Source organism: Heterodontus francisci, chromosome 33 (assembly GCF_036365525.1).
Source record: "Heterodontus francisci isolate sHetFra1 chromosome 33, sHetFra1.hap1, whole genome shotgun sequence".
NCBI lineage: Eukaryota > Metazoa > Chordata > Chondrichthyes > Heterodontiformes > Heterodontidae > Heterodontus > Heterodontus francisci.
Genome location: NC_090403.1, coordinates 49,025,572 through 49,053,077, shown reverse-complemented (window position 1 = coordinate 49,053,077; position 27,506 = coordinate 49,025,572). Strand labels below are relative to the sequence as shown.

At 40.6% G+C, this 27,506-nt stretch overlaps 1 protein-coding gene across 3 annotated transcripts in view; it reads right to left on the bottom strand.

The window, feature by feature from the left end:
- Positions 1-2,788: 2,788 nt before the first annotated feature.
- The window catches only part of LOC137348190 (F-box/LRR-repeat protein 20), a 146,204-nt gene continuing 121,486 nt past the window's right edge, over positions 2,789-27,506 (bottom strand). For all 3 annotated transcript variants that reach the window (XM_068013521.1, XM_068013523.1, XM_068013522.1), the window contains exons 8-15: positions 21,810-21,936; positions 18,962-19,036; positions 16,983-17,113; positions 16,196-16,256; positions 15,670-15,714; positions 12,710-12,766; positions 10,662-10,874; positions 2,789-9,335 (exon numbers count right to left, since the gene is read on the bottom strand). In XM_068013521.1, the coding sequence (XP_067869622.1) occupies positions 9,228-9,335; positions 10,662-10,874; positions 12,710-12,766; positions 15,670-15,714; positions 16,196-16,256; positions 16,983-17,113; positions 18,962-19,036; positions 21,810-21,936 (817 nt within the window). In that variant the 3' untranslated portion in view covers positions 2,789-9,227. The remainder of the gene's footprint in view (positions 9,336-10,661; positions 10,875-12,709; positions 12,767-15,669; positions 15,715-16,195; positions 16,257-16,982; positions 17,114-18,961; positions 19,037-21,809; positions 21,937-27,506) is intronic.

Genomic DNA, 27,506 nt, shown 5'->3' with positions numbered 1-27,506 from the left:
CTTTACGCAGAGAGTAGTAGGGGCGTGGAATGCCCTGCCTGCAACAGTAGTAGACTCGCCAACTTTAAGGGCATTTAAGTGGTCATTGGATAGACATATGGATGAAAATGGAATAGTGTAGGTCAGATGGTCGGCGCAACATCGAGGGCCGAAGGGCCTGTACTGCGCTGTAATGTTCTAAAAAAAAATTCTAATACTCTAGATGTGGTCTCACCAACACCTTGTACAGCTGTAGCAAAACTTCCCTACTTTTATACTTGATTCTCCTTGCAATAAACAACATTCCATTCACCTTCCTAATCACTTGCTGTACCTGCATACTAACTTTTTGAGATTCATGGGCTACAGGGATCTATGGGCTACAGGGATTGAGCTGGGGAATGGGACTGACTGCATAGCTCTGGAGAGCTGGCACGGACTTGATGGGCCAGATTGCCTCCTTCTGTGCCATATATGACTCTATACCAAGACACCCAGAGCCCACTGTACTGCAGAGTTCTGCAATCTCTCTCCATTTAAATAATATACTGCTTTTCTATTCTTCCTGAAGTTCACATTTTCCCTTATTATACTCCATCTGCCATATTTTTGCCCATTCGCCTAACCCATTTATATCCCTTTGCAGACTCATGTCCTCTTCACAACTTACTCCTGACCTATCTTTGTGTCATCAGCAAATTTAGTAACCATACATTCTGTCCGTTCATTCAAGTTATTGATGTAGATTGTAAATAATTGAGGCCCCAGAACTGATCCCTGTGGCACTCCACTGGTTACAGCTTCCTAATCTGAAAATGACCCCTTTATCCCTACTCTCTGACTCCTGTTAGCTAACCAATCCTCCATCCATGCAAACCCATGTTGACTCTGCCTGATTATAGCAGGGCACTTCGAAAATCTGAATTCAACCTGCTTAATAGATTCGAGCATTTTCCCTATGAAAGATGTTAAGTATTTCCTGCTTTCTGTCTCCCTCCTTTCTTGAATGGAGAAGTTACATTTGCTCTTTTCCAATCTGATGGGACATTTCCAGAATTTAGGGAATTTTGGAAGATTACAACCAATGCATCTACTGTCTCAGCAGCCACTTCTTTTAAAGCACCAAAGAAAAACAGGGGAGGTTCTCTGTGTACCAGCTAATATTTATCCTTCAACCAACATTAATCATTAAAGTAAATTATTTTTGTTCATTTCATTGCTCTTTGTGTGAGATTCTTCTATTCGTAAATTGGCTGCTGCATTTCCTATAACAGGAAATACACTTCAAAAGCACTTAATTGCTTGTGATGTGCTTTGGGACATTTCCAGGTTGTGAAATGTATATAATTGCAAGTTCCTTCTTTCCTTGCTACATTAGGCTCCAAATAGGCTTCACTGCACTATACTTTTTTTTTTAAAATAAACTATCTGCTCCCCCCCCAACAAATAGTTAGCATATATTTCTACATTAAAGTTGCTATATGTGTCCCAAGGCGCTACAAATGGACACTTAAACATTGAGGAAGAGTTGCAGAGGAGTTTGGGTTTTAGGAAGAGAATTACAGAGGCTATCCTCCTGAAGGTGACAAATGGGGAGATCAGTCATGAGTGGAGAGTGAGAGCGGACACAAGAGTCATAGAGGAATTAGGTGGGGGGGGGGGGGGGGAAAGGGGTGTGCAGGCTGCAGAGGGAATTTGTAACTTGAAAATTGATGAGCTTTGGATGAAGAGGCTGGTGAACATGATATAAGTAGAATCACTCAACTTCCCCTTTCTATTCATAAATGTCTGGCAGGAATTTGTGCTCATGGTGAAAGACAACAATGGGATGTGAACATTTTTTTCCAGTTTTGTCACCCAGTGCCGCTGGCCAGATACTGTACAGTCCCCCGTGTTTTGTCCTAATTTCAAAAGAGCAAACTTGCTGTATTGGTGTGACTTTTTCCACACCAATAATCCTAATAGTACCACCTTATGCCAACTTGCATCTAATAATGGGTTATTTCGATCTACGAGCAAATGCCCTTTGGGAACTGGGTTGAGAGTGTCCAAAACTCATTTCATACCGTACACCTAAGAGAGGGACCTTCACTCTGTTAATCATGCTGAATCTGAACACAGGCTCCAGCAGTGAAAGGGCAATGTGCTAAACCAGCTGGGGGTGATAGCACAGTGGATTTATTACTGGACTTGTAATCCAGAGGCCTGCATTAATGATATGGTGACACGAGTTGAGATCCTGCAACAGCAGTTGGGGAAATTTAAATTCAATTAATTAAAGAAATCTGGAATTAAAAATCTAATATTAGTAATGATCATAAAACTACCAGATTGTCATAAAATCTCCTTTAAGAAAATCCTTACCTAGCTTGGCCAATGTGTGACACCAGTATCACAGCAATTGGTTGTTTGTTAACTTCCCTCTGAAATGGCCTAGTAAGGCACTCAGTTCTATTTAAGAAGGCAGCTCACCAACACCACCTTCTCAATGGCAATTAGTGATGGGCAGTAAATGCTGGGCTTGCTAGCGATGTCCACATCCCAAGAATGAAAAAACAGCCTCCAAATCTCTGATGTTGAGAAAAATGTTCTCCATTTCAATACTTCACATCTCAGAGGCTCATTTGATCTTAATGACTTGTAAAGTTATGTCAAAAATGCTTGTTCTTGATGCACTTGAACCCGTTGCTGCCAAGAATGGAATATCAAACTCTTGCTTGTTATGCTTGCAACCACAGAATGGTATTATGAAATTGTTAGACTGCTATTAATTGTTTATACATTTTCAGAAACAAAAAAAGACACACAGTAAAGGAAATACTCCACTATTTAATACATTGGCATTATATTATGAACACTCAGTGTTTGAGATTAGCACAGATTACAATATAATTGGAATACAGTATGTACAACACAGGTTTATATATAAGGGATTTAACAAGATTTCAACCTATTTACCAAATGTAACATTTAAATGTAACACGTTCTTTCAAAGCTGAAACACAAATTGTCAGTTTATTTCTCAGTAGTAAGGCCTGTATGGACTCATTGCAGCAATGACCCTACTCACCTCAGTATTGAGAAATGAGAGACAGCTGACAGCCTTTACTCCGTTTAGTAGTTGAAAATTTGATGGTGTTAAGACATAAAAAAAGAGAAAAAAAATGTAGATTCAAATCAGATTTTCAGAAAATTACACCTGGGAATGGTCAGAGAGAAAAAGAAATTGCACCAAACTTTTAAATCACAGGTTTACTATGCATCCAAACCATGGATATCCCCACCAGGCGTGACATACACAGGAACCACACAGAAGGATCGATCTTGTCATACATCAGGTCAGCAAAGCGGAACGACCTTTGACATCATCTTGCTGGGCAACCATACAGGCCTCACTGTAAACTGGCTCGGACCAGGTTTGTTTGAAACTCATTTTAATTCTCATTTCATAGAGGAAAAAAACCTAAATGTAAAAAAAAAGCAAAGAAAAATAGTTCTACACATATGCACACACTCCAACCACTGCTGTTACTGAAGTGCATCATCCCTTCCACAGGCAGTGGCACTGGGACAACAGCATGTCTGTCAGGAGTCACATCCTCAATAACTAACGACTTCAATCTCTCACATAATTTATAAAGAGAATAACCTTGATGATTGACAATTTAAGGCCGCACATCACACTGTTGAATTTTTTTTGGATTTTTTTTTCCTTTTTACAAAATATGTACATTCTTAAAATGATTTTTCTTCAAGTAGCCTTTACCTTGCATAAATAAAATGAACTGCACTGTCTCATTTGACATGTTAAAACAATGCCTCAGCTTAGATTATGCTGCAGCTTTAAAAAGGTAGTCATTTTTCTTCAGAGCAGGTTAACCCTTTCACCCACTCTGCATCACATTAAATTTGCCCATTACAGCAAGGCCCTCAATTTATCGCAGAAGTTAAGCTTGTACCAAATGTGGACATTAGAATGTTTCTGTGTACACACAGGTTTACATTTTATCATCTTAAATTTGATTTCCATTTGTCAGTTCTCTCCCCTCCTCTCCTGAAGGCTCGACTCACATTGGGTTACAATTCCCAAACAGCCATTCAACACACGCAAGCTTCTACAGGCTACTTTAATATTGGACCTCAGACTAGTCTGATCCTAGCTTCACTCAACATCCACTTTCAAGCACAGATCATTGCAAGGCAGTCAGAAATGAGACTTCCCTACTTGACTTTTCCCTTTCCTGGCGTAGGGCATGGAGCCCAATTGCAGTTCTAGTTGATCATCCAGTACACTGAATTCAATTGTTTCATCCTGCTTTAAAGGTTTTTTTTTGGGGGGGGGGGGGTGGGGGGGGGTACTGAGGGGTGGTGGAAGGGCTTTATCCCATTGAGATCAATGGAAATTGGAAGTTGAAAGCACTGAAAATGTATGCAGGCATCATACTTAAATTTTAGAATTACAGGCTGAAATGTAATTTCACAGCAGGAGGTTCAAATGCTTCTGCTTGTGGTGGTTCCATTCAACATTCCAGTACATTTTCTCATTATGAACCCAAATTTAATTAATGAGAAATAATAAATGTTTTGCCGTCACTTTGTTCACTTCAACCACCTCAAATGTGGTAAATTTTGAAGGGTGTAAAAGATTTAAAAATCACTTAATTCCTACATTGTCCACAAAAGATCTAAAAAATGTCTTATTCTGATAAGTTGCACACGTAAGGTTGCAATGATCATGTTGAATACAGTATCAAACAGCAATACCTTAGATCTGACTTTAAGTTGGCCTAGAAGGCAGGTACACTCTTTTTAAAATTGAAGTGAATTATTCTCTATTCTGTAATGTCACACTCCAAGAAGGCTCTCTTTGTCTTCAAAAGCACAAGCCTCCCCCAAAAGAAAATGAGTCTAACCTTAAAATGTTTACATTATGTTCCATTGTGGATTATTCACAATTTCCAATACGTCCATGACTGTATTGCTTGATTTCAAACAGAAATAGCAATTAATTGCATAGCAAAGCTTTGTAGCTGTAACAGCTAAAAATTGAGACTAACCGATCTCACCACAAAAGGTTACTGCCTTGCTAATTACAGGATCGGCTGAACAATTGGAGCATAATACAAAAGGTCAACTGGTTAAACACCAGGATTACCAAGTTAATTCAATAACTTGGGCTACTGTGTGTGTGTAAATTCAAAAGCATGAGCAAATATCTGCATCATGCATAAAGTGCAGCACAGGCAAATCACAAATCAGATCTCCTACTACATTAATTTGATACTGTGCCTTAACCATATTAATAGAGCACTCAGCAACTATATCAGCGATATTTTCATACCCTATGCTCTGATAGTGATCTTCAGAAAATTGTCAAATTAACACTGAATTGGAAAGATCATTTTTCAGCTGTACTCTCACATCGCACAAGGAATGCAACTCATACTGTGCAAAGCAACTTGGTAAAGAAGCTTCATCTGATCAGATCTTCCACTTCTGATCGAGGAGGTGTAGAGGTGCCATTTTTTAAAATACTTCATTGCCCCCCGCCCCTGGGCTACTTCAGCCTAACCACTCCCATTCTGCAACTATTTTTTACCAACACATGATGTGAAAGGAGGTGGCCTGATGCCTTGGGTTCTATTCTTCAAAACCTCCACATAATTCTTCACTTTGTTACCCAACTCACTCTTCCATAAGTAAGAGCTTATAACAGCTCCATGTTCTAGAACCGTATAGAAGCTACACTCCCACTGGACCATAGGAGACTCAGAGAGGAAGATGTGGTAGACCATTTTAATTAAAAGACCATATGAATTGCCACTTAATCAACTACACATGCAGGTACATTAGTTATTTGTATTTAACATTGCCATATTCTGTAATGCAGAGAAAAATAAATGACCTTGAGTCAGGGTCCTCCACACCCTACCAGGAAAACTGCATGCCATGGCACTAGTGTACTACACTGATTAGCATGACACCCTCCACTCACAGGCTCTTGTAAACCTTGTAGGTGCTGGGAATGGCAGAAGAGGTTCCCCATTAGTTCTATTGTAATATGTTACGAGCAGTGAGGGAACCTTTCCCACTCTTCGACAGTTCATCTGTGTTTCAAATTGCCAATTTTCAAAACTCATTTTGTTGTTTATTTGACTTTTCAATCTCCCTGCATCATGTTGCACTGGTGATCCCATCTATCACCTGATATTCAACAATATTTGTTCTTGTATTAGTCACCATTGTCCTATCAACTTCTAGCTAAGCCCAAAAAGGCTTTGAACACTGAAGTGCAGCAGGGCTTTTGCTACAGTTGATGGCTGAAATTAATGTTTGTGGTGCTTATTTTCCAAACACATCACGACTACTTGCTAGATCGATCTGGGTGTTATGGCCTGTTCCTCAAAAGGTAGACTCCATCACATAGGCTGCTTCGGGGGAAGATAAAGGATGGCCCCAATGAAAAAAAGTAGACAAGGTCCACGTTGGCCCAACAGAGCAACATTCTACTTCAGCCAGTGCTAATCAATTCTTGGACCACAATGTGTCTAGTGATGACCAGGCCAGGAGTCAGCAAATCTCAGTCTCAGGCAGATGTACCCATCTGGCAAAATGAGAGCAAACGGCAAGTGGCACAGTTGGCCCTTCAACATTAATACCATGGGACAGGACAATTTGGATGATTTCTGGACCAACATCATATTGTTCTCCATTATCATTTGGCATTAGGTTCATGAGAATACCTTTTGATTCTCGCTAGCTGACCCAAACCACTCTCCCCTGAGCAACACCCTGGAAGTGTACATTAATTAAAGATGCATTTTCTAAAGTTTATTCCCCTTTGGTGAGCAGTATTAAAACTGTTACATGGGAGATAATGGTCAAGATCCATAATATATTTGGGAAGATCAATAATGGGTATAAAATGTACCAGTCATAATTGATACATTCATTAATTTCACCACTGTGGTGCTATCTTGGAGTTAAACTGCTAGAAGATGATAATTATGGGACAAAAGAGCCATTCAGCTCCTCTTAGTTTATCCATCTAGAAATATACAAGTTCTCTCTCTTACTCCTGCAAAGGCATTAATTCAAGACTGACTTGTTTATTATGGATGTCCAACCAGACTAGATTCTCATCAGGTAAAAGCTTTGAATCACAGCTCAGGAACAGGAGGGGGCCATTCAACCCCTTGAGCCTGTTCCACTATTCAATAAGATCATATATCCCCCTGCGTTGACTTCTAGAAGATCTGTACAGATGCTACGGTATCCAGAATACCAAGACCATAGCAGAGAATGTTCAATATGAACTGGACAACAGGACCATACATGAGATCTGACGGCTATGCCACAGAAAAAGATGGCGAGTATTTGATAAAACTGGTGTTAGGTTAATGACAACGGCTGTTGAGCTGTGAATTTCTATCAATTTACCTAATATTCAGCCCTGGATGTTACTCTAGCTCTAGCAGAGGACACAGTTAACAGCTTTAGATGAATGGGCACAAAAGCCATTGGCAGTAGCTGTGGGTGCCTGTGAGATGGCTAGAGATAGCCAGAAGAAATAGGATATACAACAACTTCCATCTATATAGCACCTTTAACGTAGTAAAACATCCCAAGGCGCTGACAACAGACAGACAATCTATAGGGACATTGATCAGACCAGGAGATCAGGTTCTAATCTGGAAGTATTGAATAGAAGGGCCAAGCAAATCTGTATGTTTGAGAAGTCAAATCTTACTTTACGCTTGCACACCTTGATCCCATCAAGTCCCAGAATCAGGAGTACATAGTAGGCTGGAAGCAAATACAGTCGTGATTGTCTTAGCTACTGTATGCCATCAACAAAATACTCCAGGACTTCCCGCCAGTGGACGAAGAAAAACTTCGGACATCTTCAAAAGGGAACTCCTATATTTTGCACAATTTAGTTTTAAAAAAATATTTATATTTAGTTCCAGCCTTGACATCGTGCGAATCGTTTTCACGCATGTTTTAGAGCCTATGAATATGGAAAAGCAACTACACATATCGGTATGGCTCTGGTAGTGTTTTAACTGAAACAGTAACCATAAGCTAGGGTTGTACAGTACTAGTCAAAAAAATTACTAGAGAAATACTACAATCTTAGTTCTGTATTCTTTACAGAAACCGCTATCCTCTTTTGACACTATCCAGCTAGTAGCGGAGCCATACAAGATTTGTTCTCTTATCTATGTTGAGCTTGCTGATCTCAGCCAGGGTAAGGGAGAATACAAATGGTTTCAGCTGTCCAGAATCATGAAAAGAATTTCAACTTGGGCTCCTTATCTGCATTTCTACCCAGCGACCACGGCCACATGTGTCAAATGAGGACAGGTTTGTGCCTGAACTGAACCCACTAGCCCCGCCACCACCCCAACCATGCACAAACAGCTTGCCAAAACTCAGTCGCAACTCGCACATCAACACTGGCCACTTGTGCGTGGTACTGGAAGTACCATGTGCCAAGGAAGAAGTCAATGTGTTCGAGTGGGGGAAGAGATGAGAAAATATCTTTAAAAAAGAAACAAAACGTTCAGAATATTTCAGAAGAGGAAAACCAGTCACCTTGCTGATATGGAAACCGTACAGGGCAGAGGCATGGGACGAGCTATGCAAGACTGAAGAAACTTGTAAGTTGCAGAGCTAAAAATGCCATCCAACAGCCTCCCTTCCATGGAAGGAACGACAGGATATACTAGGTTTGGACCAACAATAAACTCTGTACAAAATTTCAATAGGTCAAAGGAGTCAAGAATTCAGTTGTACAATTCCCCTCCTTTTCCATGTAGTCAGAAATGAGTGGGCAAAAGGGTTAGTGCACAGTTTAAAGGTGGTCATGTCACACAGCACTTGTGTGCTGCCAGCCTGGGTTATATCATTTGGAAACAGGTAGGTAATGTTAAGATTTTTCCCCACTGCAATACATGAAAACCAAAATTTTTTTTTTAATCCAACATTGATTTAAAAAAATAAATTATCCGTATTCTTGGGAAATCTCTGAATTGAATCATACAGTGACAGAACTAGTATATGGCTGCATCCACTGACACGGACATCACCCACGCTGCCCGATAACCATGTGATCAGTCACAGCCACAGTGATTGGACAGCCCTCACTGTACAGTCCCACAATCCACCAGGATCACCACTGATGACGCATTCAATCATCTCCATTCTAATGCTATTTAAATAGATTTGGTAAAAGAAAGCTGGTGTCATAGGACGATGCAACACTTGCAGAAACGCTGGCGACCACCGCTCACTGATGCAGGAGGTGTCACTGGAGCGAAGTAAGCATGGACTTTGATGTTGGGTAAGTGTGTCTGCAATTTGAAAAAAAAACAGGAGGGACAGTTCAGAATTAAGTTTATTACCTGAACTGGTTGAAATAAGATAAAAAGCACAACATTCTAATTAACCACACGTTATGTCTAAATAGCATTCTGTACAAGGCCCAATGCCATCAGTTCACATGCGTATGGCATGCACTTCCTGTGGACAGAATTATTGGTTACGCTTTTAAAAGGAGGTAGTGAGGTGGAGAAGTTTATGTAGGGAATTCCCGAGCTGAGGGCCTCGGCGCGGCTCAGTGGGTAGTACTCTCACCTCAGGGTCAGAAGATTGTGGGTTCATGTCCCACTCCAGAAACTTGATCCCAAAATCCAGGTTGACACTCCAGTGCAGTACTGCACTGCTGAAGTTACTGTCTTTCAGATGAGATCTAAAAACGAGGCCCCAGGTGGACGTAAAAGATCCCATTTTGAAGTGGACAGTTCTCCCTGGCCAATATATATCTGTCAATCAACATCACTAAAACAGATCTCATCATTTATTATAGTGCTGCTTGTGGGATGTTGCCGTGTGCAAATTGGCTCCCTCGTTTCCCTACAATAATTACAACTGTGACTACACTTTAAAAATATTTCGTTGCCTGTAAAGCACTTTTTAATGCCCTGAGATTGTGAAAGACGCTATAGCAATTCAAGTACTTTCTTTCAAATATCAACATGTATAATAGGCCAGCATTATAAAATGCAAAGAGAATACATAAAAACTTTATAATAGCAAATCCCCACTTGCGTGTCATGTTGTAGTTGCAGATCAGTACCACTAGATGATGCTAGTCACCCAGTGATACCCACCATTTTGCTTTTCTTCTGTTTATTTTTGATTCACCAGCAGATAATGTATTCAGCTGCTGCCTTTCCCTTGATTTAACACCCTTGAGTTTGGATCTCCCCTTCCATAGATATGCTGCTCACATTTGAGCAGTCACTTGCAATGTACAGAAAAAACTCCAGGAACAGAAGTACCCAGAGCCACAATGTCTGCAGGCTCTCAACTGACCTACCCACCAATAAAACCAGAGGTCTTATCTCTAGCCTGAACAATCAACCCTTGAAAGAACTCATGCAATTTAAAATATAATTTAGACTTTGGAGGACACACACCCACACTTGAGCAAAGTAACTGCGATTTACTGTTACATTACTGTTCTTTATAAAATTTAATCTTCTGATTTGCATGAAAAACACCAATCAGGTGTACAATGGATTGGGATTGGAATTGTGGACAATTAACTAGGTAGCAATTATAATCTAATATATGAAACTAGTATGGCACAAACATACAGGAGAGAACACTCTTACCCGGAGTCTCTTGATCCCAGCACGTGTTATCTGCTGACAGTCGTAAAGCTCTATCCTCTCCAGACTGTGACAGTTCTTTAGATGTTCAAGTGAGGCGTCTGTGATCAGCGGGCAGTTATCTAACTCAATCACTTCCAATCTATCGTGGGCACAGGCCCCATTCCCAAGATGGCGAATTCCATCATCAGTAATCAATTCACAGTGTGATAAACTCTGCGTAGGGGGAAATGCATTAAAAACGATAACTTAATTTGTGCAGTGCCTTCATCAAAGATGTCCCATGCTCTTCAAAAAATAGAAGAAATAAATGAGATGAGAAAACAGATTCAATGCCAGGAAGGGAAGAATTACATCGAAACGGGTTTCAAGAAGAATTTTCAAGGTGGGGAGAGAAGCGGAAAGGCAGAAGAAATTATGGAGGGCGTGCCCAAAAGTAGGGTTGAGGTGACAAAGAATGGGGGAGAATGCCCATGAGTCTAGAGTCAGAAGACTGGAGCATTCAAGTCAGGTATAGGGCAGGGCAAGGCCCTGGACAGTTGGAACTGGGAGAGGTAAGGGATGGAACTTTTTTTAAAAAAAAAACCTAGTTCCAAAGCACAAAATCCTCAAGTGAAGAAATAATGCTTGTGTTAAAATTTAAGTTCAAATGATATTACCTAAAATTCCTATTTAAAATGTTTCAATCACAGCTTATTTGTTTTTCTAGCAAATGGAGGTTTCCTGCAAAAGGTGCTTAGTCACACTCCAAATATTTTGGAAATCGTTGCCTTCCGGCAGTTATTGGGAAAGGAGAAGAAAAGAGAAATCAGCACCTAAGGCAGAGAGCAAATACTAAAAGTCAGTAGCATAGAAAATTGAGAGCCATTACAGTAGAAACTGCAGTAGAATAATCGCATATAATTAGGAAGACAGAATTCACGAGAAAACAGCAGCAAGCCATAAATCTAACTAGCAGGAATACAAGAGAACAGAACCGTTAACGAAACGCGGAGTTAGAGGGACAGCAAAAAAAAAATACAGGCATATAAAATCTAGCGTTGGATTATTATAGAACTTGGGCCTCTGCCACTGTCGACTCTTTTCCTTTTACACAGCATAAGCTGGGCCTATTTGGGATGGAGTTGGACATGACATGTCTGCGAATGGTAGATTGGAACTAAATCGATTAGAAGAGACAGATTTGATAATCTAACAGCTGAGCCACGCAGGTCCACAGTAATCCAAGGTGTTACTGCTGATTGGCCAGCTAACTTAAAACACTAAGGAATTTTAAGTATCAGTCCTGCTATTTGGCTTAAGTTATCACTGCAAGCCAATGACTCAATGCGCAAAGTGGTTTTCGCTGGACAAGCAGCAGGAAGATTGCCATTGTTCGGTGAACAGTTTTAGTAACCCCTACACACGCGGGATGAGGGAGGAGTGGGAGGAGCGAAAGAGAAAAGGCAAAGGAATAAAATAAGATACAGAATTACTACTTGGCATAGAAATTATCTGTGATTAGCAAATTGGAAAGAGAGCTTTGATTGTCAATAATGTGAAAAGGTAAAATTTTGCGAGCACATTGAAATACTGTAATTACATAAGAACCTCTTAAGTAAGCATCTCATTATAATGAAAATTGGGTAGAGTGCTGTGCTAGCACAACAAAGACTAGAGTTCATCAAAGATCTTTGCTGATCAACATAATCAAACCTCTTAAGATGATTAAAGGAATTGATAGTTTCTATCTACTCTGTTTCCTCCAGTGCAGAGTCCAGCATAGTGCATTAACCTTAAAATTAGAGCTATGCTGTTCAGCACTTCTTCACAAAGGGTGGTAGAAATCTGGAACGTTGCCTCAAAGCTGTTGAAAATGTCAAAATGGAAGTTGATAGATTCTTAAATAAAAGCAAAATACTACAGATGCTATTGATCTATTGATAGATTCTTGTTAGGTAAGGGTATTAAGGTTTATGAAACCATGGTGGGTAGAAAGTTATGATATAGATCAGCATGATCTAACTGAATGACTTATTCCTGTTCCCATGTTTCTCTCTGTTTCCACTCACCAGTACTTGAAGCCGTGGGCAGTAGATGGAAAGCTGAATTAAAGTATTGTCTGTAATCTGTCAAGAGAGTAAAACAAAAGTAAATTGAATGACTGAACATGGGATATTGAAGTGTACTGCTTCAGTACATCTGCTTTTAGACAGGGTCAGCAGTTCCAATAGCTACATTGCCAAGTTTTTTGATGGGGAACTAATACTGCCTTTTTTGGTAAGGGATTGAAGGTATAGAGAATCTTAAATGTTTCTCAACAAAGATAACTGTTCGAGACACTGGCTGCAGGAGCAGCACCGAAATGACAAACATTTTATCTTTTTAAACTTAATTTATTCTTCTTTGAACAATTCTGTAAGATTAGTGCATAGCCAGTTTGTGCTGCATTGTCAGAGAAGAAACTAAGTTTATTTGGGGAGAGGTGAATTATACATTTTAAGCTTCAATGGAGGACAGCATTTATTGCCCATCCATAGTTGTTCAGAGCTCAATATGACTTAGTTGCTTGCTAGGGCACTTCAGAGGAGAAAGATGATGTGTGGAACTGGAGTCACATTTAGGCCAGACTGAGTAAAGGCAGCAGGTTTTCTTCCCTAAAGCACATTATTGAAACAGTTATGTTTTTACAACAATCTTGACTGCTTTGTGGACGCTTTTACAGATACTCACTTTTCATTTCCAGACTTTTTAAATAAAAACTAAATTAATATTTTCAACTGTCTTGGTTGATCTCATGTTTTTCACACTACTGGTTAAGTAGTGTAACCGCTACACTATCGTACCCTTGCATGGGTTCCTGCTTCCAGTTTCTTTCCAGTGATCTGGCCCACAGAGTCCCATGGATGCAGAGTTTTGAGCTGCCAAATCTGCCTTTGCTCTGTTCCACTTAACATGGTTGCAAGGCTGCACCACACAATGGTTCAGCTGTGATCCTGCACAGGTGAATATTCCACCAACACTAAACTCTCATGCACAAAATAGTCAATTGGGCGAGTAACAAAAGGCAGACAGGATATATGAAATCCTAACCTTGCAACGAGTCGCCGTCTGCAGTAACACAAAAAAAGGACAGTACTGGGGGGGAAAAAAAAAATCTTACTTGCTGCACATTGCACATGACACAAGCTGCTTTTTCAGTAGCAGTTTTGTCACCACACAAATGTGTTGTGAGGAAAACATGAAATTATGATTGGTATAAACAGAATTTTGTACTGTTCCCCAGTTTTCAGGTTGACCCTTTATTTTTCCAGTGATCTGTTGCTCCCATCGTTTTCACACCCTCTCAAAAATAGACATCGTACCATGGATTATCTAACATTCAACAGCATTGCTTTATAATGTAATGATTTAACACTGGTTACTATGACCAGCTCAATCACCTTTGGGCTTCATTAACCATTGATCCAAATACTACTGGACTTAGTATTGTCAATTGTTCCTTATAATGTAAAGACCAGAGAGGGTACTTATTCTATCGTGATTATGCATGAAATTTGAGATGTAATGCACCAGTTTAACTGAGTTAATGGCACTCTTGCCTGTGTCATGAGGTTATGGGCTCCAGGCAAGATTTGAGCTCATAATGTAGACTGACATGCCTGCGCTGTACTATTTGGAGTGCCATCCTTTGGAAGTTAACCTAAAATCCTGTGGATTCAGAGATTCAGGTGAATATTAAAGATTTCATGGTCCTGGTCAACATCACCACCACCCATCCCCCTCCCCCAACAAATAAAACAGAAAAATTGGTAATTCATCTCTCCGTGGGATGCTACTGGCACAGAATGGCAGCTCTGGTTGCCCACGAAGTTAATTGTGTGAGGTACTTTGAAATGTTTCAACATGATAAAGGCACCACATAAATGAAAGAATTATTTTATTATAGATCTATGCTGTGAAGTATGTGTTATTCATTCAGAACATTGGAAGATCAAGACAGATCAGCAAATTATTGACATTAATTCTGAATCCTGCTCTCCAGAGTAAATATGTTGATGTTCACTTTTAGTAGCTGCTTGGGATGGTTTTAAAAGGGTTAAAGATCAGAGGTTTTCTTGTTCAGCTAGATCTCATTACTTGTGAAACGCCTATGGAAACACTTGGTGCATCTGATTAAAAAACACTCTTGTGTTTGGTTTCCACTTGTGGTTCTGCAGCCGAAGACAGATCAAGTGTGGCAGCTACAGCATCCCAATTCCAATCAATTAAGCATTCTAGCTAGGCACAACTTACATCGCACATAGTGAGCGGAAGCTGAACACAGAGCAATTTCCAGCTATAGAATCTGGAATGAAGGAAAAAAAGATAGGGAGAAATACCATTGTACCAGGGGTCCTAAATACAGAGCAATGACTTGGCATGAAAGTGTTCCTGGATTCCTCTTGGGAAACAAAGAACTAGACTTTGACCTTTCCTCAGGGTAATAGCAGATTTATTGTTGATCTTGCTGGAGTTAAAAATCAGCTCAGATTCCAAAAATAAATTTGTCCTGTGTGGCAGAGATATCAAATTTAAGGACACGCCAGGACAGCACATCAGTCTGTAATAAGTACTGCTCTGGGTCAAGGGGCAAAACTCTTGAACAGAGATAAAACCAGCTGCCATCTTGCCTCATTTTCACCATGACAACTCTAAACAAAAAAAAATCCTAAAACTTAGAAGCAATACCCTTAATCCACTTCTCGATTAACAAAAGGAGAAAAAAATATAGCTGTTGCTAGCTCATTCTAACCACTTCTGTCAAGTGAAAAAATAGATTATTACTGATATTACCAGTGCCATTGGCTGGGAATTCATACTCATGGCTCCACAAGAATACACTGGTTCAGATTCAAAAACACCTTTAGATGGAACTTGCTATTAATACAAGACAATGAATGGTCTGTAGCAAAATTGTTTGATTAAGAACCATAATCACCATTCATTTCATAGAACAAAAGACTGTAAAACTCTGTGAAAGTTCAATCACCTGAACACACTCTTCCAGGTCCATCTTCTCAAGCTCATGGCAATTCTGCAAATAGAAGCAGATTGTATTAAGGTAAAGAAAATGCATCGACTCCACTGCTCCCCAACATGCTTATTCCTACAGCAGCTCTTTTTTGGTTCAGAACAGTCTGTTGTAGACATCACGTCTGAAGTTTGAAACATTTTCAACAAATCAAACCTTCAAATGAGAATAAGGAAAATCTGATCTTCGGCGATGCTTCAGATAATGTACAAGACTGGAAGTCAGAATTGTTTCATAGCGATTTACCCCTCCCTTGAACAAGAAGACACTTCATTGCAAATATCAGTCAGACTACCTTATAGCAAGCACAGTCACAAATTCATGCTGAGCAATGGCTCTTTTTTTAAATACTTCATCAAAAAAAAAAGCCTCTGTGACTCGGACGGCTTAATGCACATTGCTCAAGTGTGTATTTTTCAGAGACTAACTATTTACCCTCAAATTACAGTGTGCAAGGCTGCTCTTGGGATATCTGTGCACTCACCCGGGCTAATGTGGTAAATCCCACGTCTGTTAACTGTGAACATCTAGCAATCTCTAATATCCTGAAAATTAAAAGCAGAAATCTGTTAAAAGGAAAATCTTGTGCGTCAATCTCACTATTTTATCCTTTCTGGTCTACGTCTGCAGTTTTGCATCATTACATCTACAATAGGTGGCATTAGAAATGAATGTTCTATTTCAAAAAATACTTCATTGGCAATAAAGTGCTTTGGGATATCCTGAGGTTGTGAAAAACACTAAAGAAAAAAAAACTTGCATTTATAATGTCTTCAGCTCAAGCCAATTTGGTTCAAGGTAATTAACAGGTTAATGTTTAACAAAATGGTAACCCATCTTTTCTTATACTACTGCGAACGAGATCAGCTATGTATTGCCAGTATTCTACGATTTTATTCCAGAATTTGCAGTGTTTTCTTTTTAAATTCCATAAAACTTGAATCTAACACTTTCTGCACTGTCAACTGAAAAACAGATCTGACACTGCAAAGATTTCAGGATTCCAGTTATCTCTAATGAGCTCTGCTGACAACCTCCCAGTCGCTCCAGTGAAAGTTATCAAGAGGACCGAGACAGTCATTCAAAAAGCAAAGCAAAACATTACAAGAAAATACATTAAAAAAGGCACTTTTCTTATGGCTGATGTAAATGTAGAGCGACAATCTGACTTTACATTCAGTTGGTTAAGCCAGATAACTGTGTCAGAAGTAGCACTAAAAGGTCATTACTCAGCTGCACATAAACAGAAGCAGCTATCAGGCTGTGCCTACCTAAGTCGAATGCAATTCTGTCCTAATGCATTCAAAATAGCATCCGTGATGTTACTGCAGCCAGAGACACAGAGTGACTGTAGTTTATGACATCCTCTACAAATCGTAATCAGTCCCTCGTCTGTGATTTGCTGCAAAAGGACAAAAAAACAGTAAATGATTTACGGGATACGGCTGAGGTGATGATGACACAATGCTGTGTCACAGAGTGCAAAGTTTAGTGTATTCGCTTGGATGTTCTGCTCGACAGCTTCCCAATCTTTCCCTATAGCGCAAGGGGAAGGGGGAAATAAAACAGCAGTATACTTCCTGCTGGCAGTTCCACAGCAGCATCGGCAGTTAACTGAGAGCAAGTCACTTGCTTGTCCGGAAACAGGGCATGTTGTAGGAAGGGGAGGGAAAAAAAAAGATCAGCTAAGATGAAAGAAAAATCAAGCTGGCAGAAAAATGTTAAATAGAATGAAAACCCTCCTTGCCTCCGAAACCACATATTGAAGGGTTAAAGCACTAGTGATTTTACCGATTAGGATAGATGCATTTCTGCAGACAGAAAGTATCGAGGAGAGAGAAGGGAAGTGGGTGTTGAAACGAAACACAGGCAGATTTGTTGGGTCAAACAGCGTTTTTCTATTTTTAATAGTTCTGATCTTCCTACCAGTAATGAGGACCAAAACATTATGACATTTCCACAATGACGAGCTTAACAACACAAATTACACCCAGCTGGAGGATTGCCTGTACAATAAACTGCAATTACACATTCATAGCAACTGTAAAAAAATTAAGATGGGCCTCACAGAATAGTTGAGAAATTTAAGAAAAGCTTGAAGATTCTAGATGAAAGGGGAAATGGTTCTTAAATGACTCAATTTATGTACTTCTTTTCTCTGTGAAGTAGTAGTGCCAAAAGGACAGATTTCCCCAACATTCACAGAGAAACTCCACCCTTTATAAAGTAGTCAGAGTGGGTGAGGGAACATTGATTTCACCATGGTGAAATCAGTCAATGGCTTAACGTGAGGGAAGGGGGAGAGTTTTTTTTAAAATACATCAGGTAGGGAGCAAATAAGAGAATCGCAGCTTTGTAAAGTAGTCTGAGTAAATGGCATTTAAGGGGAGTTCAAAATACTTATACCAGCATGTTTCATGGCTGTTGCTTAACTGCAAGGACTGCACAGTTCACTGATTACTATTTCCAATTAGGTGCAATATTACAAAAAGCATAGTACATCTATGAGCACTGCATGGCCTTTAGTGACAGGAACGGACACATCAGGAAGATCTGACTTAATTGATAATGGCGGAATAAAACTGAAAACCTGTTAAATGACTAGTTTAAACAGAGTCCTTCAGATTCCTGATGTCTCAGAGGTAAAGACCAAGAAACTCCCAGGTTCCACTCCTGGACTGTGTTGAGTTAGCAGCTGCCGAGGCACAACTGTTTGCAGCACTGGAGTTAGGGAATGGGAGCAAAGCCCCTGCTGGATCTCTGCGTGTCAATGCCAGCTGAGGATAGGATCTAGTTCGTCTATGATGCCCTTCACGGTTGGATAGCCTGCAGACAAACTCTGCCAAAGCGCGCATGCCAACACCCGCTCTTGGACAAAGAATCAAGGTTATCAACTCTGGAACCCCATCCCAGTGAGGCAGAAAATTTCTCCAAGAGAAGTGAGAAGGGGGGAGAAAAAAAAAAAATGAAGGAAAATTAGAAAAGTCTTTCTGACTAAGATGCTGAGACCCAGTTACAGCTGAATTGTTATTAAAAGATTAAAATAGGTCGAAACAGCACATTAAAACATTCTAAGTTTAGGTTCGGATATTTCATAAAGAATATTCAAAGTTGGAAATTTGGCTGCGAGTATTGCGCAAATTTGACTAACGATTGACACAATGCAACATTTTTAAGCAAAAGTGACACACTGCTTCGAATTAATGTTTTTATGAGTTGGCACTTTATATCTTCCATTAGATGTACGTACGGAGCAAGTCTGTAGGTTCAGGGTGACCAATTCAGGACAGTGAGCACCAATGTATTTCAGAGCTTCATCTTCTAGCTGTATATAGCAAACAGGTACAACAAAACAGTCATTTAAAAACTCAGCCATTGTTAGTTAACAGATTCTCCTTAGAGAATTGCAATTACAAAAACAAAATATTTAGCTACACTTGCGAATTTAGTCACTGCTATATCCAAACCTCAGGTATAAGTGAACTAGGCACTAAATAATTTCTACCGTGGTCGTGTTAAAATACTTTTTAAAACTGGCACGACATTAATCACTGCATCATGGTACTTCTGAATTTGAGAAACCAGGGTGCCCAGTATAACTTGGACACTTAACACTTCAGACTGATTCACTGACTAATCTTTAAAAAGTAATCCCAGACAAAAGAACATTCTTTAAAGTTTCTCAAGAATGCCTCTCAGAAGTGAAAACACTCAATGACTCTCATAACAGAATTTTATAATAAAGTTATTGCTTTAGGATGATAACATTTAGAGGCAGTATCTTGTAAATGGAACTTTTAGGGTGCATTTACACTACAGTTTAGTGCTGGTATGAAGTATTTTCGGCTATGCACCAACACTAAACTTGTATAGTGTAAACCAAGCATAAACCTGACCCCATTCTGAACTGAAGCAGAATCAGATCGTTTGCTTGAGGGAGGCAGCACTTGACTCTGGTATTAGATCAGCCCTGATCCTTGATTAAGGCTACATTTACACATTAACCAAGTATCCCATTCATCTCAAATAGGCCTTGTCATAGTGAGTTCCACATTCTAACCAGTCTGTGGGTAAAGAAGTTTCACCTGAATTGTCTGTTGGATTAGTTAATGATTACCTTACATTTATGGTCCCTAATTCTGGTCTCGCCAACATGGAAACTTTTGGGGTCACAGAGGGAAGGAGGCTTCAACAAGTGACAGCAGCAGGTAGTAGATGACCACACAGTCTGTCATAAACCACAAGCCAAAAAGAAATACGAATAATGGTAGCTCATTTAGTCCATCGGGCCTAATTATTCAACTAGATCATGGCTGATTTGAATCTTAACTGCATTTACCGGTCTTGATTCCATATTCCTTAATACCCTGACCTAACAAAAAAAAAAAAATCAATCTCAGTTTTGTAAATTTCAATTGACCCTCAGGCTCAATAGCTTTTTGGGGGAAAGAGAGATCCAGATTTCCACTACCCTGTGAGATGAAATACTTCCTGACATCACCTGCACGGCCTTATTAACATTTTAAGGCTATGCATAAAGGGTGAGAACTGTCAAGTCGAACATTGCAAGATGATATAAATACTGACTGGAATTTTCAGGTGTATAGTCAGCTGCTGCCGCTCGAGTTTTTTAAAAATTCATTCATGGGATGTGGGCGTCACTGGCTAGGCCACCATTTATTGCCCATCACGAATTGCCCTCGAGAAGGTGGTGGTGAGCTGTCTTCTTGAACCGCTGCAGTCCATGTGAGGTAGGGATACCCACAGTGCTGTTAGGAAGGGAGTTCCAAGATCTTGATCCAGCAACAGTGAAGGAACGGCGATATAGTTCCAAGTCAGGATGGTGTGTGACTTGGAGGGGAACTTGCAGGTGGTGGCATTCCCATGCATTTGCTGCCCTTGTCCTTCTAGTTGGTATAGGTCACGGGTTTGGAAGGTGCTGTCTAAGGAGCCTTGGTGCGTTGCTGCAGTGCATCTTATAGATGGTACACATTGCTGCCATTGTGCATCGGTGGTGGAGGGAGTGAATATTGGTGGATGGGGTGCCAATCAAGCAGGCTGCTTTGTCCTGGATGGTGTCGAGCTTCCTGAGTGTTGTTGGAGCTGCACCCATCCAGGCAAGTGGAGAGTATTCCATCACACTCCTGATTTGTGCCTTGTAGATGGTGGACAGGCTTTGGGAGTCAGGAGATGAGTTACTTGCAGCAGGATTCCCAGCCTCTAACCTGCTCTTGTAGCCACAGTATTTATTTGGCTACTACAGTTCAGTTTCTGGTCAATGGTAGCCCCTAGGATGTTGATAGTGGGGGATACAGCAATGGTAATGCCATTGAATGTCAAGGGGAGATGGTTAGATTCTCTCTTGTTGGAGATGGTCATTGCCTGGCACTTGTGTGGCGCGAATGTTACTTGCCACTTATCAGCCCAAATCTGGATATTGTCCAGGTCTTGCTGCATTTCTGCACGGACTGCTTCAGTATCTGAGGAGTTGCGAATGGTGCTGAACATTCTGCAATCATCAGCAAACATCCCCACTTCTGACCTAATGATTGAAGGAAGGTCATTGATGAAGTAGCTGAAGATGGTTGGGCCTAGGACACTACTCTGAGGAACTCCAGCAGTGATGTCCTGGAGCTCAACAACTACAACCATCTTCCTTTGTGCTAGGTATGACTCCAACCAGTGGAGAGTTTTCCCCGATTCCCATTGACTCCAGTTTTGCTAGGGCTCCTTGATGCCATAGTCAGTCAAATGCTGCCTTGATGTCAAGGGCAGTCACTCTCACCTAGAGTTCAGTTATGGTAGCAACATTATGCACCATCTTCAACTTCTAGCTTTCTAAAATGCCTGTGGACAGTTTTGTAACTCTAGGACAATAATTACTGCTGAATTACTTCTATAATACTCCAGTTCAATTATTAGAATAATTTTGCTATAACTCATAATAAGCACTAGACCAACAGGAAATAAGCTAGGACACAAAAGGCTAAAGAGCATTTTGCATTAAGATGCCAATCAGACTAAAACATTTCTTACATCATTGTTGTTCCAGCAACCTTACAATATAATCTATTTATATGGTGGATCTTTACACAGACCTGCGTACATCCTTTCAGAAACAGAGCCTTCAATCCTCCGCAGCCTCTCACTAGTGCCTGTATCCCATCCTTCGTCACCTGATCACACCAGGATATATTCAGCTGTTCTAGAAGTGGACACCCCTCACTGGAAACAAACACAATTCTTCAAGAATAACTGTAGACATACGACAGCACTGAAAAATTGCACTTGTATCTTTAAGCTATATAAAAGGATAGGTTCACCGATCCCAAGCTCGCAGCAAGCAGCCTTGTTCACTGGGAGAGCGGGTTGGCGACAGGGCTACAATGCTGTAATGCCAATTCTCTAATCAAAGCTCCTGTTGAGCAAGGCCCCCGCTGAAAGTGCAGGATCACTGAATAAACTCCCAATGAGAAAATGAGGTCACTGGAGTGAAAAACATTATTCTCTTTATGATGCTAAAATGGCAAAATGTATTTTTTTTTCTCATTTAAAATCAGACAAATATAGGATGAGTTTGCAGTGTATTACAAGGGTGGACCACAATGAGATGCTGATAGCCTCACAAGCCATAAGGACCAAATTCAAATGGTTTATAACTCAATCTCAAGATGCATCACCATCTCATTACAGTGTATTTATTACACAAAGTTCCAACTTCTGTGTACATTCTTTCCCCAACTGTCCGAAATCAGGCATAATTTGGCAAGCAATGATACTGTGCCAGGTGATTACCTAACAATGGGATGGTACTTAAAAGATATAGGGAGTGTTTATTTTATCTCATTACTTGTGAGCTATTCATTGTACAAAACATTCCACAGCGTTAGTTTTCATGTATGCTGCGACACCCAGTCTACCTCACCACCTCCTCTCTCGACTCCTCCACTGTTGCTAAAATCAGACTGCTTATCTTACATCCAGTACTGGATGAGCAGAAATTTCCTCCAATTAAATATTGCAAAGACTGAAGACATTGTTTTCGGACCCCGTTCCAAACTCCGTTCCTAACTACCAACTCCATCCTTCTCCCCAGCAAGTGAGACTAAACCAGTCTGTTTGCAACCATGGTGGCACATTTGACCCAGAGATGAGCTTCTGACCACTTATTTGCACCATCACTAAGACTTCCTACTTCCATCTCAGTTTAAAAGAAATCATCCGGCTTCACCCTGGCTCAGCTCTCTGTTCATTCATGCCTTTGTTACCTCCAGACTTAACTATTGCAACACACAGCTGGCTGGTCTCCCACAATCTACCCTCCGTAAACATGAGGTCATCAAAACTCTCCTGCCCATGTCGTAACTCACGCCAAGTCCAATTCACCTATCACACCTATGCTCGCTGGCCTACACTGGCTCCCAGTCAAGCAACGTCTTGATTTTAAAATTCTCATTATTGTTTTCAAATCCTTCCACGGCCTCAACCCACCAGCTCTCCATAATCTCCTTCAGCCCCACAACCCTCATATCTGCACTCACCTAATTCTGGCCTCTTTAGCATCCCCAGTTTTAATCACTCCACCATTGGTGGCCGTGCCTTCAGTTGTCAAGGCGCCAAGCTCTGGAATACCCTCTCTACTTCTCTTTCCTCCTTTAAGACACACCTTCAAATCTACTCTTTGACCAAGCTTTTGGTCATCTGACCCAATATCTCCTTAGGTGTTACAGTTTGTTTTATAATGCTCCTGTGAAGTGCCTTGGGACTTTTTTTTTGAAACTTTAAAGTTGCTTTATTAAGCTTTGTTGTTAATTTGTGATGGAAACCACAGCTGCCAAATGGAAACATTTAATTTTGTCATATGAAACATTTGAATGTTTACTGGACATTGAAGTAACTTATTTAAAAAGACCACAGGACTGAGTGGCTGAAAACATGGCTTCACATTTGCATTCTGAAAGGCAGTTGCACGGAGAGACAATGGGAGTACGCCGTGATCCAATTAGCCAAATGGGCTTTTGTCAATAGTGATGATCAAGAGACATTGAGAGTCATTGAATGTGTAAGAGCCAGTATTCTCCCCCCCACCCTCCCACCACTGAATGTGTCAGGTACGCTTGGAAAAATTAACAAACCCCGCAGGTGATGCGATTTCAAACAAAAAGCTAGTCACATGACTAACCTGGTCAACCTGGAGTTAACTGAATTGTGCTCACAGTAAAGTTTTGAGACATACTGCTTTTGGAAGGCAAAAAAGCAAAGCAAGGTCCCTTTTTCACAAAGTTCCAGGGATCCACGGAAGTAACTTAAGCTTCAAGACAGAAGACCCTGTAGCTTTCTGGTACCAGCAAAAGAAGTTTGAAAATGTGCACTGGGCCCCAGCGAGAACTGCAAGACTTAACTTCAATCAAAGACTTTACATCCAACCCAAAACCAGTAACTGAATTCAATCTACTACTTCAAACCTTTCCCCTTTAATTCTCTCTCCTCCTCTGTCTCTATTTGTGTGTGTGTTTATTGTATGCATGCTAGCATCCATGTGTATTCTTAGCAGTTTTAACTGAGTTAGAGTTGAAGGTTAATAAACTTGCACCTTTCTTAGTTAAATGAGAAAACCTGTCTGGTTGATTTCTTTACAATTACGAGATCAGTGAGCAAGGACTCACTGAGGGGAAGCTAAAACACTGTTTTAAAAGTTAAACCCTGTTACGGCCAAACCAGGAAAAGGCCGAGGGGAGCCCTAGACCCCTTCCTTACCTGGTCGTAACAGTTTGGATCTGGGAAATTGCAGCCCCTTGACTGTTTGAGTACATCGCTCATAAACTTCTTTTCAAATCTTTTCTGCAGTCATGCGCATCCCTTCCTCTCAAACAATGCAACCATTAATGCACTGAGCAATGTCTTTGGAGATCTGTTAACACATTATAAAAGAGAGAGTAGTGCAACTTAATTTCCCTTGTGGCCCAGACATGTGAATATATCACTCTTATTGTGGTTCCAGTGCTTTAAAAGCAAACTCCCCTTTACAGCCACACGGATAGAAGTACACACAATTTCCTTGCTAATCTATTGCAAATGACTCCCTGGTGAAATGAAAGATATTAAAGAGGATAAGACTCTCCAGGGAGCATGATGATGTTCTGAAATTGGAACCTTCCAATTATGGGAAGAACCAGAAGCTACAATTTCATTGCAATATAAATTAAATCAATGCACAAGATTAAAAGTGCTCAAGACTGTGGTTAATTTAATCGCTGTGTTTAGTTGTCATTCATATAGACACTTTCATGATTGCTTACAGTTTATGGTACGAATTCAAAACCCAGTCCTGATGACATTACATACTTATAATATACTTCCCAAGTTTAATTCATTCTCAGGATGTGGACATTGCTGGCAATGCTGGTAGTGAGCTTCCTGCTAGGCCACTTGCGAGGGCAGTCAAGAGTCAACCATATTGGTGTGTGACTAAAGTCACATATAGGCCACATCAGGTAAGGATGGTAGGTGGCCTTCCCCAATGGACATAGTGAACCATTTGTTTTTTTGATAAAATGGTAGCTTCATGGTCACTTCAAACTGAATTCTCAAACTGCACTGGTGGAATTTGAACCCATGTCCCTGGTTATTATTCTAGTAACATTACCACTACCCGACCATGCCCACCATACCATACCATACATCTGTTGCATGTGCAGTTGTAGAAGTGATGGGCTATTGAGCCTCCAAAACTACTTTTACTTTCTTGGCTCATAATGCTATAGTGCAGGAAAATTTCTACTGCTTCAGTGCCCCTCCTTTATCACATAGAAGTGTTGGCTGTGCAGTTAGATTACTATATTGCCTAATGTAGCATTCCAGAAAAAGCCACAGATTCTTCCTACTTCCCTTCAGATTTTTAATACCAGCCTATATATCCTGATTGATGTTACACCTCACTTGGGCATGAACATGATTGTGTAAAATTAGAAATCTGGGTTACTGTATTGCACTGGCATTCAGAAAAAGCTCAATGGGCTTCAGCTACCACGTTCAGTAGTGAAAACAAAACTGGGCCCAGAAATCAAATAAAAGACTGTCCAATCAGACCACCTGACATCAAATGGCACTGCTACTTTATTTGTATTTAAGTTTCATACTGAGCAGGTTTTTGTTTTGATCCATGCATGATTTAAAAGGGGATAAGTTCTCGTCTCACTGCATTGAGGTCTTCTTGCACCATCTATGGCTTAGGAGGTTGCCTGAGTTGCCCTAGATGCCTCCAATTTCCCCTCCCTCCCTCCCAAAACAACAGTAGCTGGCTTCCAGTAAGCACTTTCCTAGTGATATGGACAATATTCAGACCTCAGTAGCGTGGGGAGATACCCAAAACAGACCAGTATCCTATTTTCTCTTGCCACTGCACACTGGTGCCTCAATTCAGTTTTACTGCGCTTGCTCCAAGCAAATAGTTACTAAGTGAAACTCAGGGGAAGATTAAAGTTTTCTTTTAAATAAAAACAGATAAGTCAGTTACTGTGATATCAATCTAAGCAATCTCTTGCCTTATTGTTCACATGATTTGTGCAACTAATGGCTAACGAAGCCTTGGGGAAAAGTTAGCAAAGGAGGTAATAAAAAGCAAACGTTTATTTGGAAGAAAACAAACATTAGTCGAGTGTTCCAGGTTTTAGAAATGTTGGTTCCCAATGTGAGTTCACCAAATTAATGAGAATTTTGCTGCCTCATTCCTTTTCTCTATCCTCGATTTTATATGCTATCATGACACAGTTTGTTGCTGAATGGATTACTTCATTAAATTTGTTTGTGGGATGTGGGCGTCGCTAGCTAGGCCAGCAATTAATGCCCATCCCTAATTGCTCTCGTGAAGGTGGTGGTGAGCTGCCTTCTTGAACCACTGCAGTCCTTGGAGTGTAAGCACACTAGTGCTGTTAGGAACAGAGTTCCAGGATTTTGACCCAGCAACAGTGAAGGAATGACAATATAGTTCCAAGTCAGGATGGTGTGTCGCTTGGAGGGGAGCTTGCAGATGGTGACGTTCCCATGCATCTGATGCCCTTGCCTTTCTAAATGGTAGAGGTCGCAGGTTTGGAAAGTGTTGGCGAAGGAGCCTTGGTGAGTTGCTGCAGTGCATTTTGTAGATGGCACACACTGCTGCCACTGTGTGTCAGTGGTGGAGGAAGTGAATGTTGATGGTGGTGGAGGAAGTGTCAATCAAGCGGGCTGCTTTGTCCTGGATGTTGTCGAGTTTCTCGAGTGTTGTTGGAGCTGCACCCATCCAGGCAATTGGAGAGTATTGCATCACACTCCTGACTTGTGCCTTGTAGATGGTGGACAGGCTTTGGGGAGTCAGGTGGTGAGTTACTCGCTGCAAAATGCCCAGCCTCTGATCTACTCTTGTAGCCACAGTATTTATGTGGCGACTCCAGTTCAGTTTCTGGTCAATGGTAACTCCCAGAATGGTGATAGTGGGAGATTCAGCTATGGTAATGCCATTGAACATCAAGGGGAGATGATTAGATTCTCTCTTGTTTGAGATGGAGTTACGAGGATTTTTTTTGTATTAAAACTTAGGATTCTGTGTTTTTAAAAACTGAAAAGGATTTCAGTGGACATTGAGTGATCTGGAAATAGTTGAACTTTATGGATGTTTTGAACGGAAGTTCAACAAAATCTGTACTGGTAAACAAGGACTGGAATGCAGGTAATTTCAAGGAAACCAGCAGGGGGTTGACCTCAGAGCTACCCTCTGTTATGACAACAGAGAATTTATGACTGGGCATGTGACTTGTTTA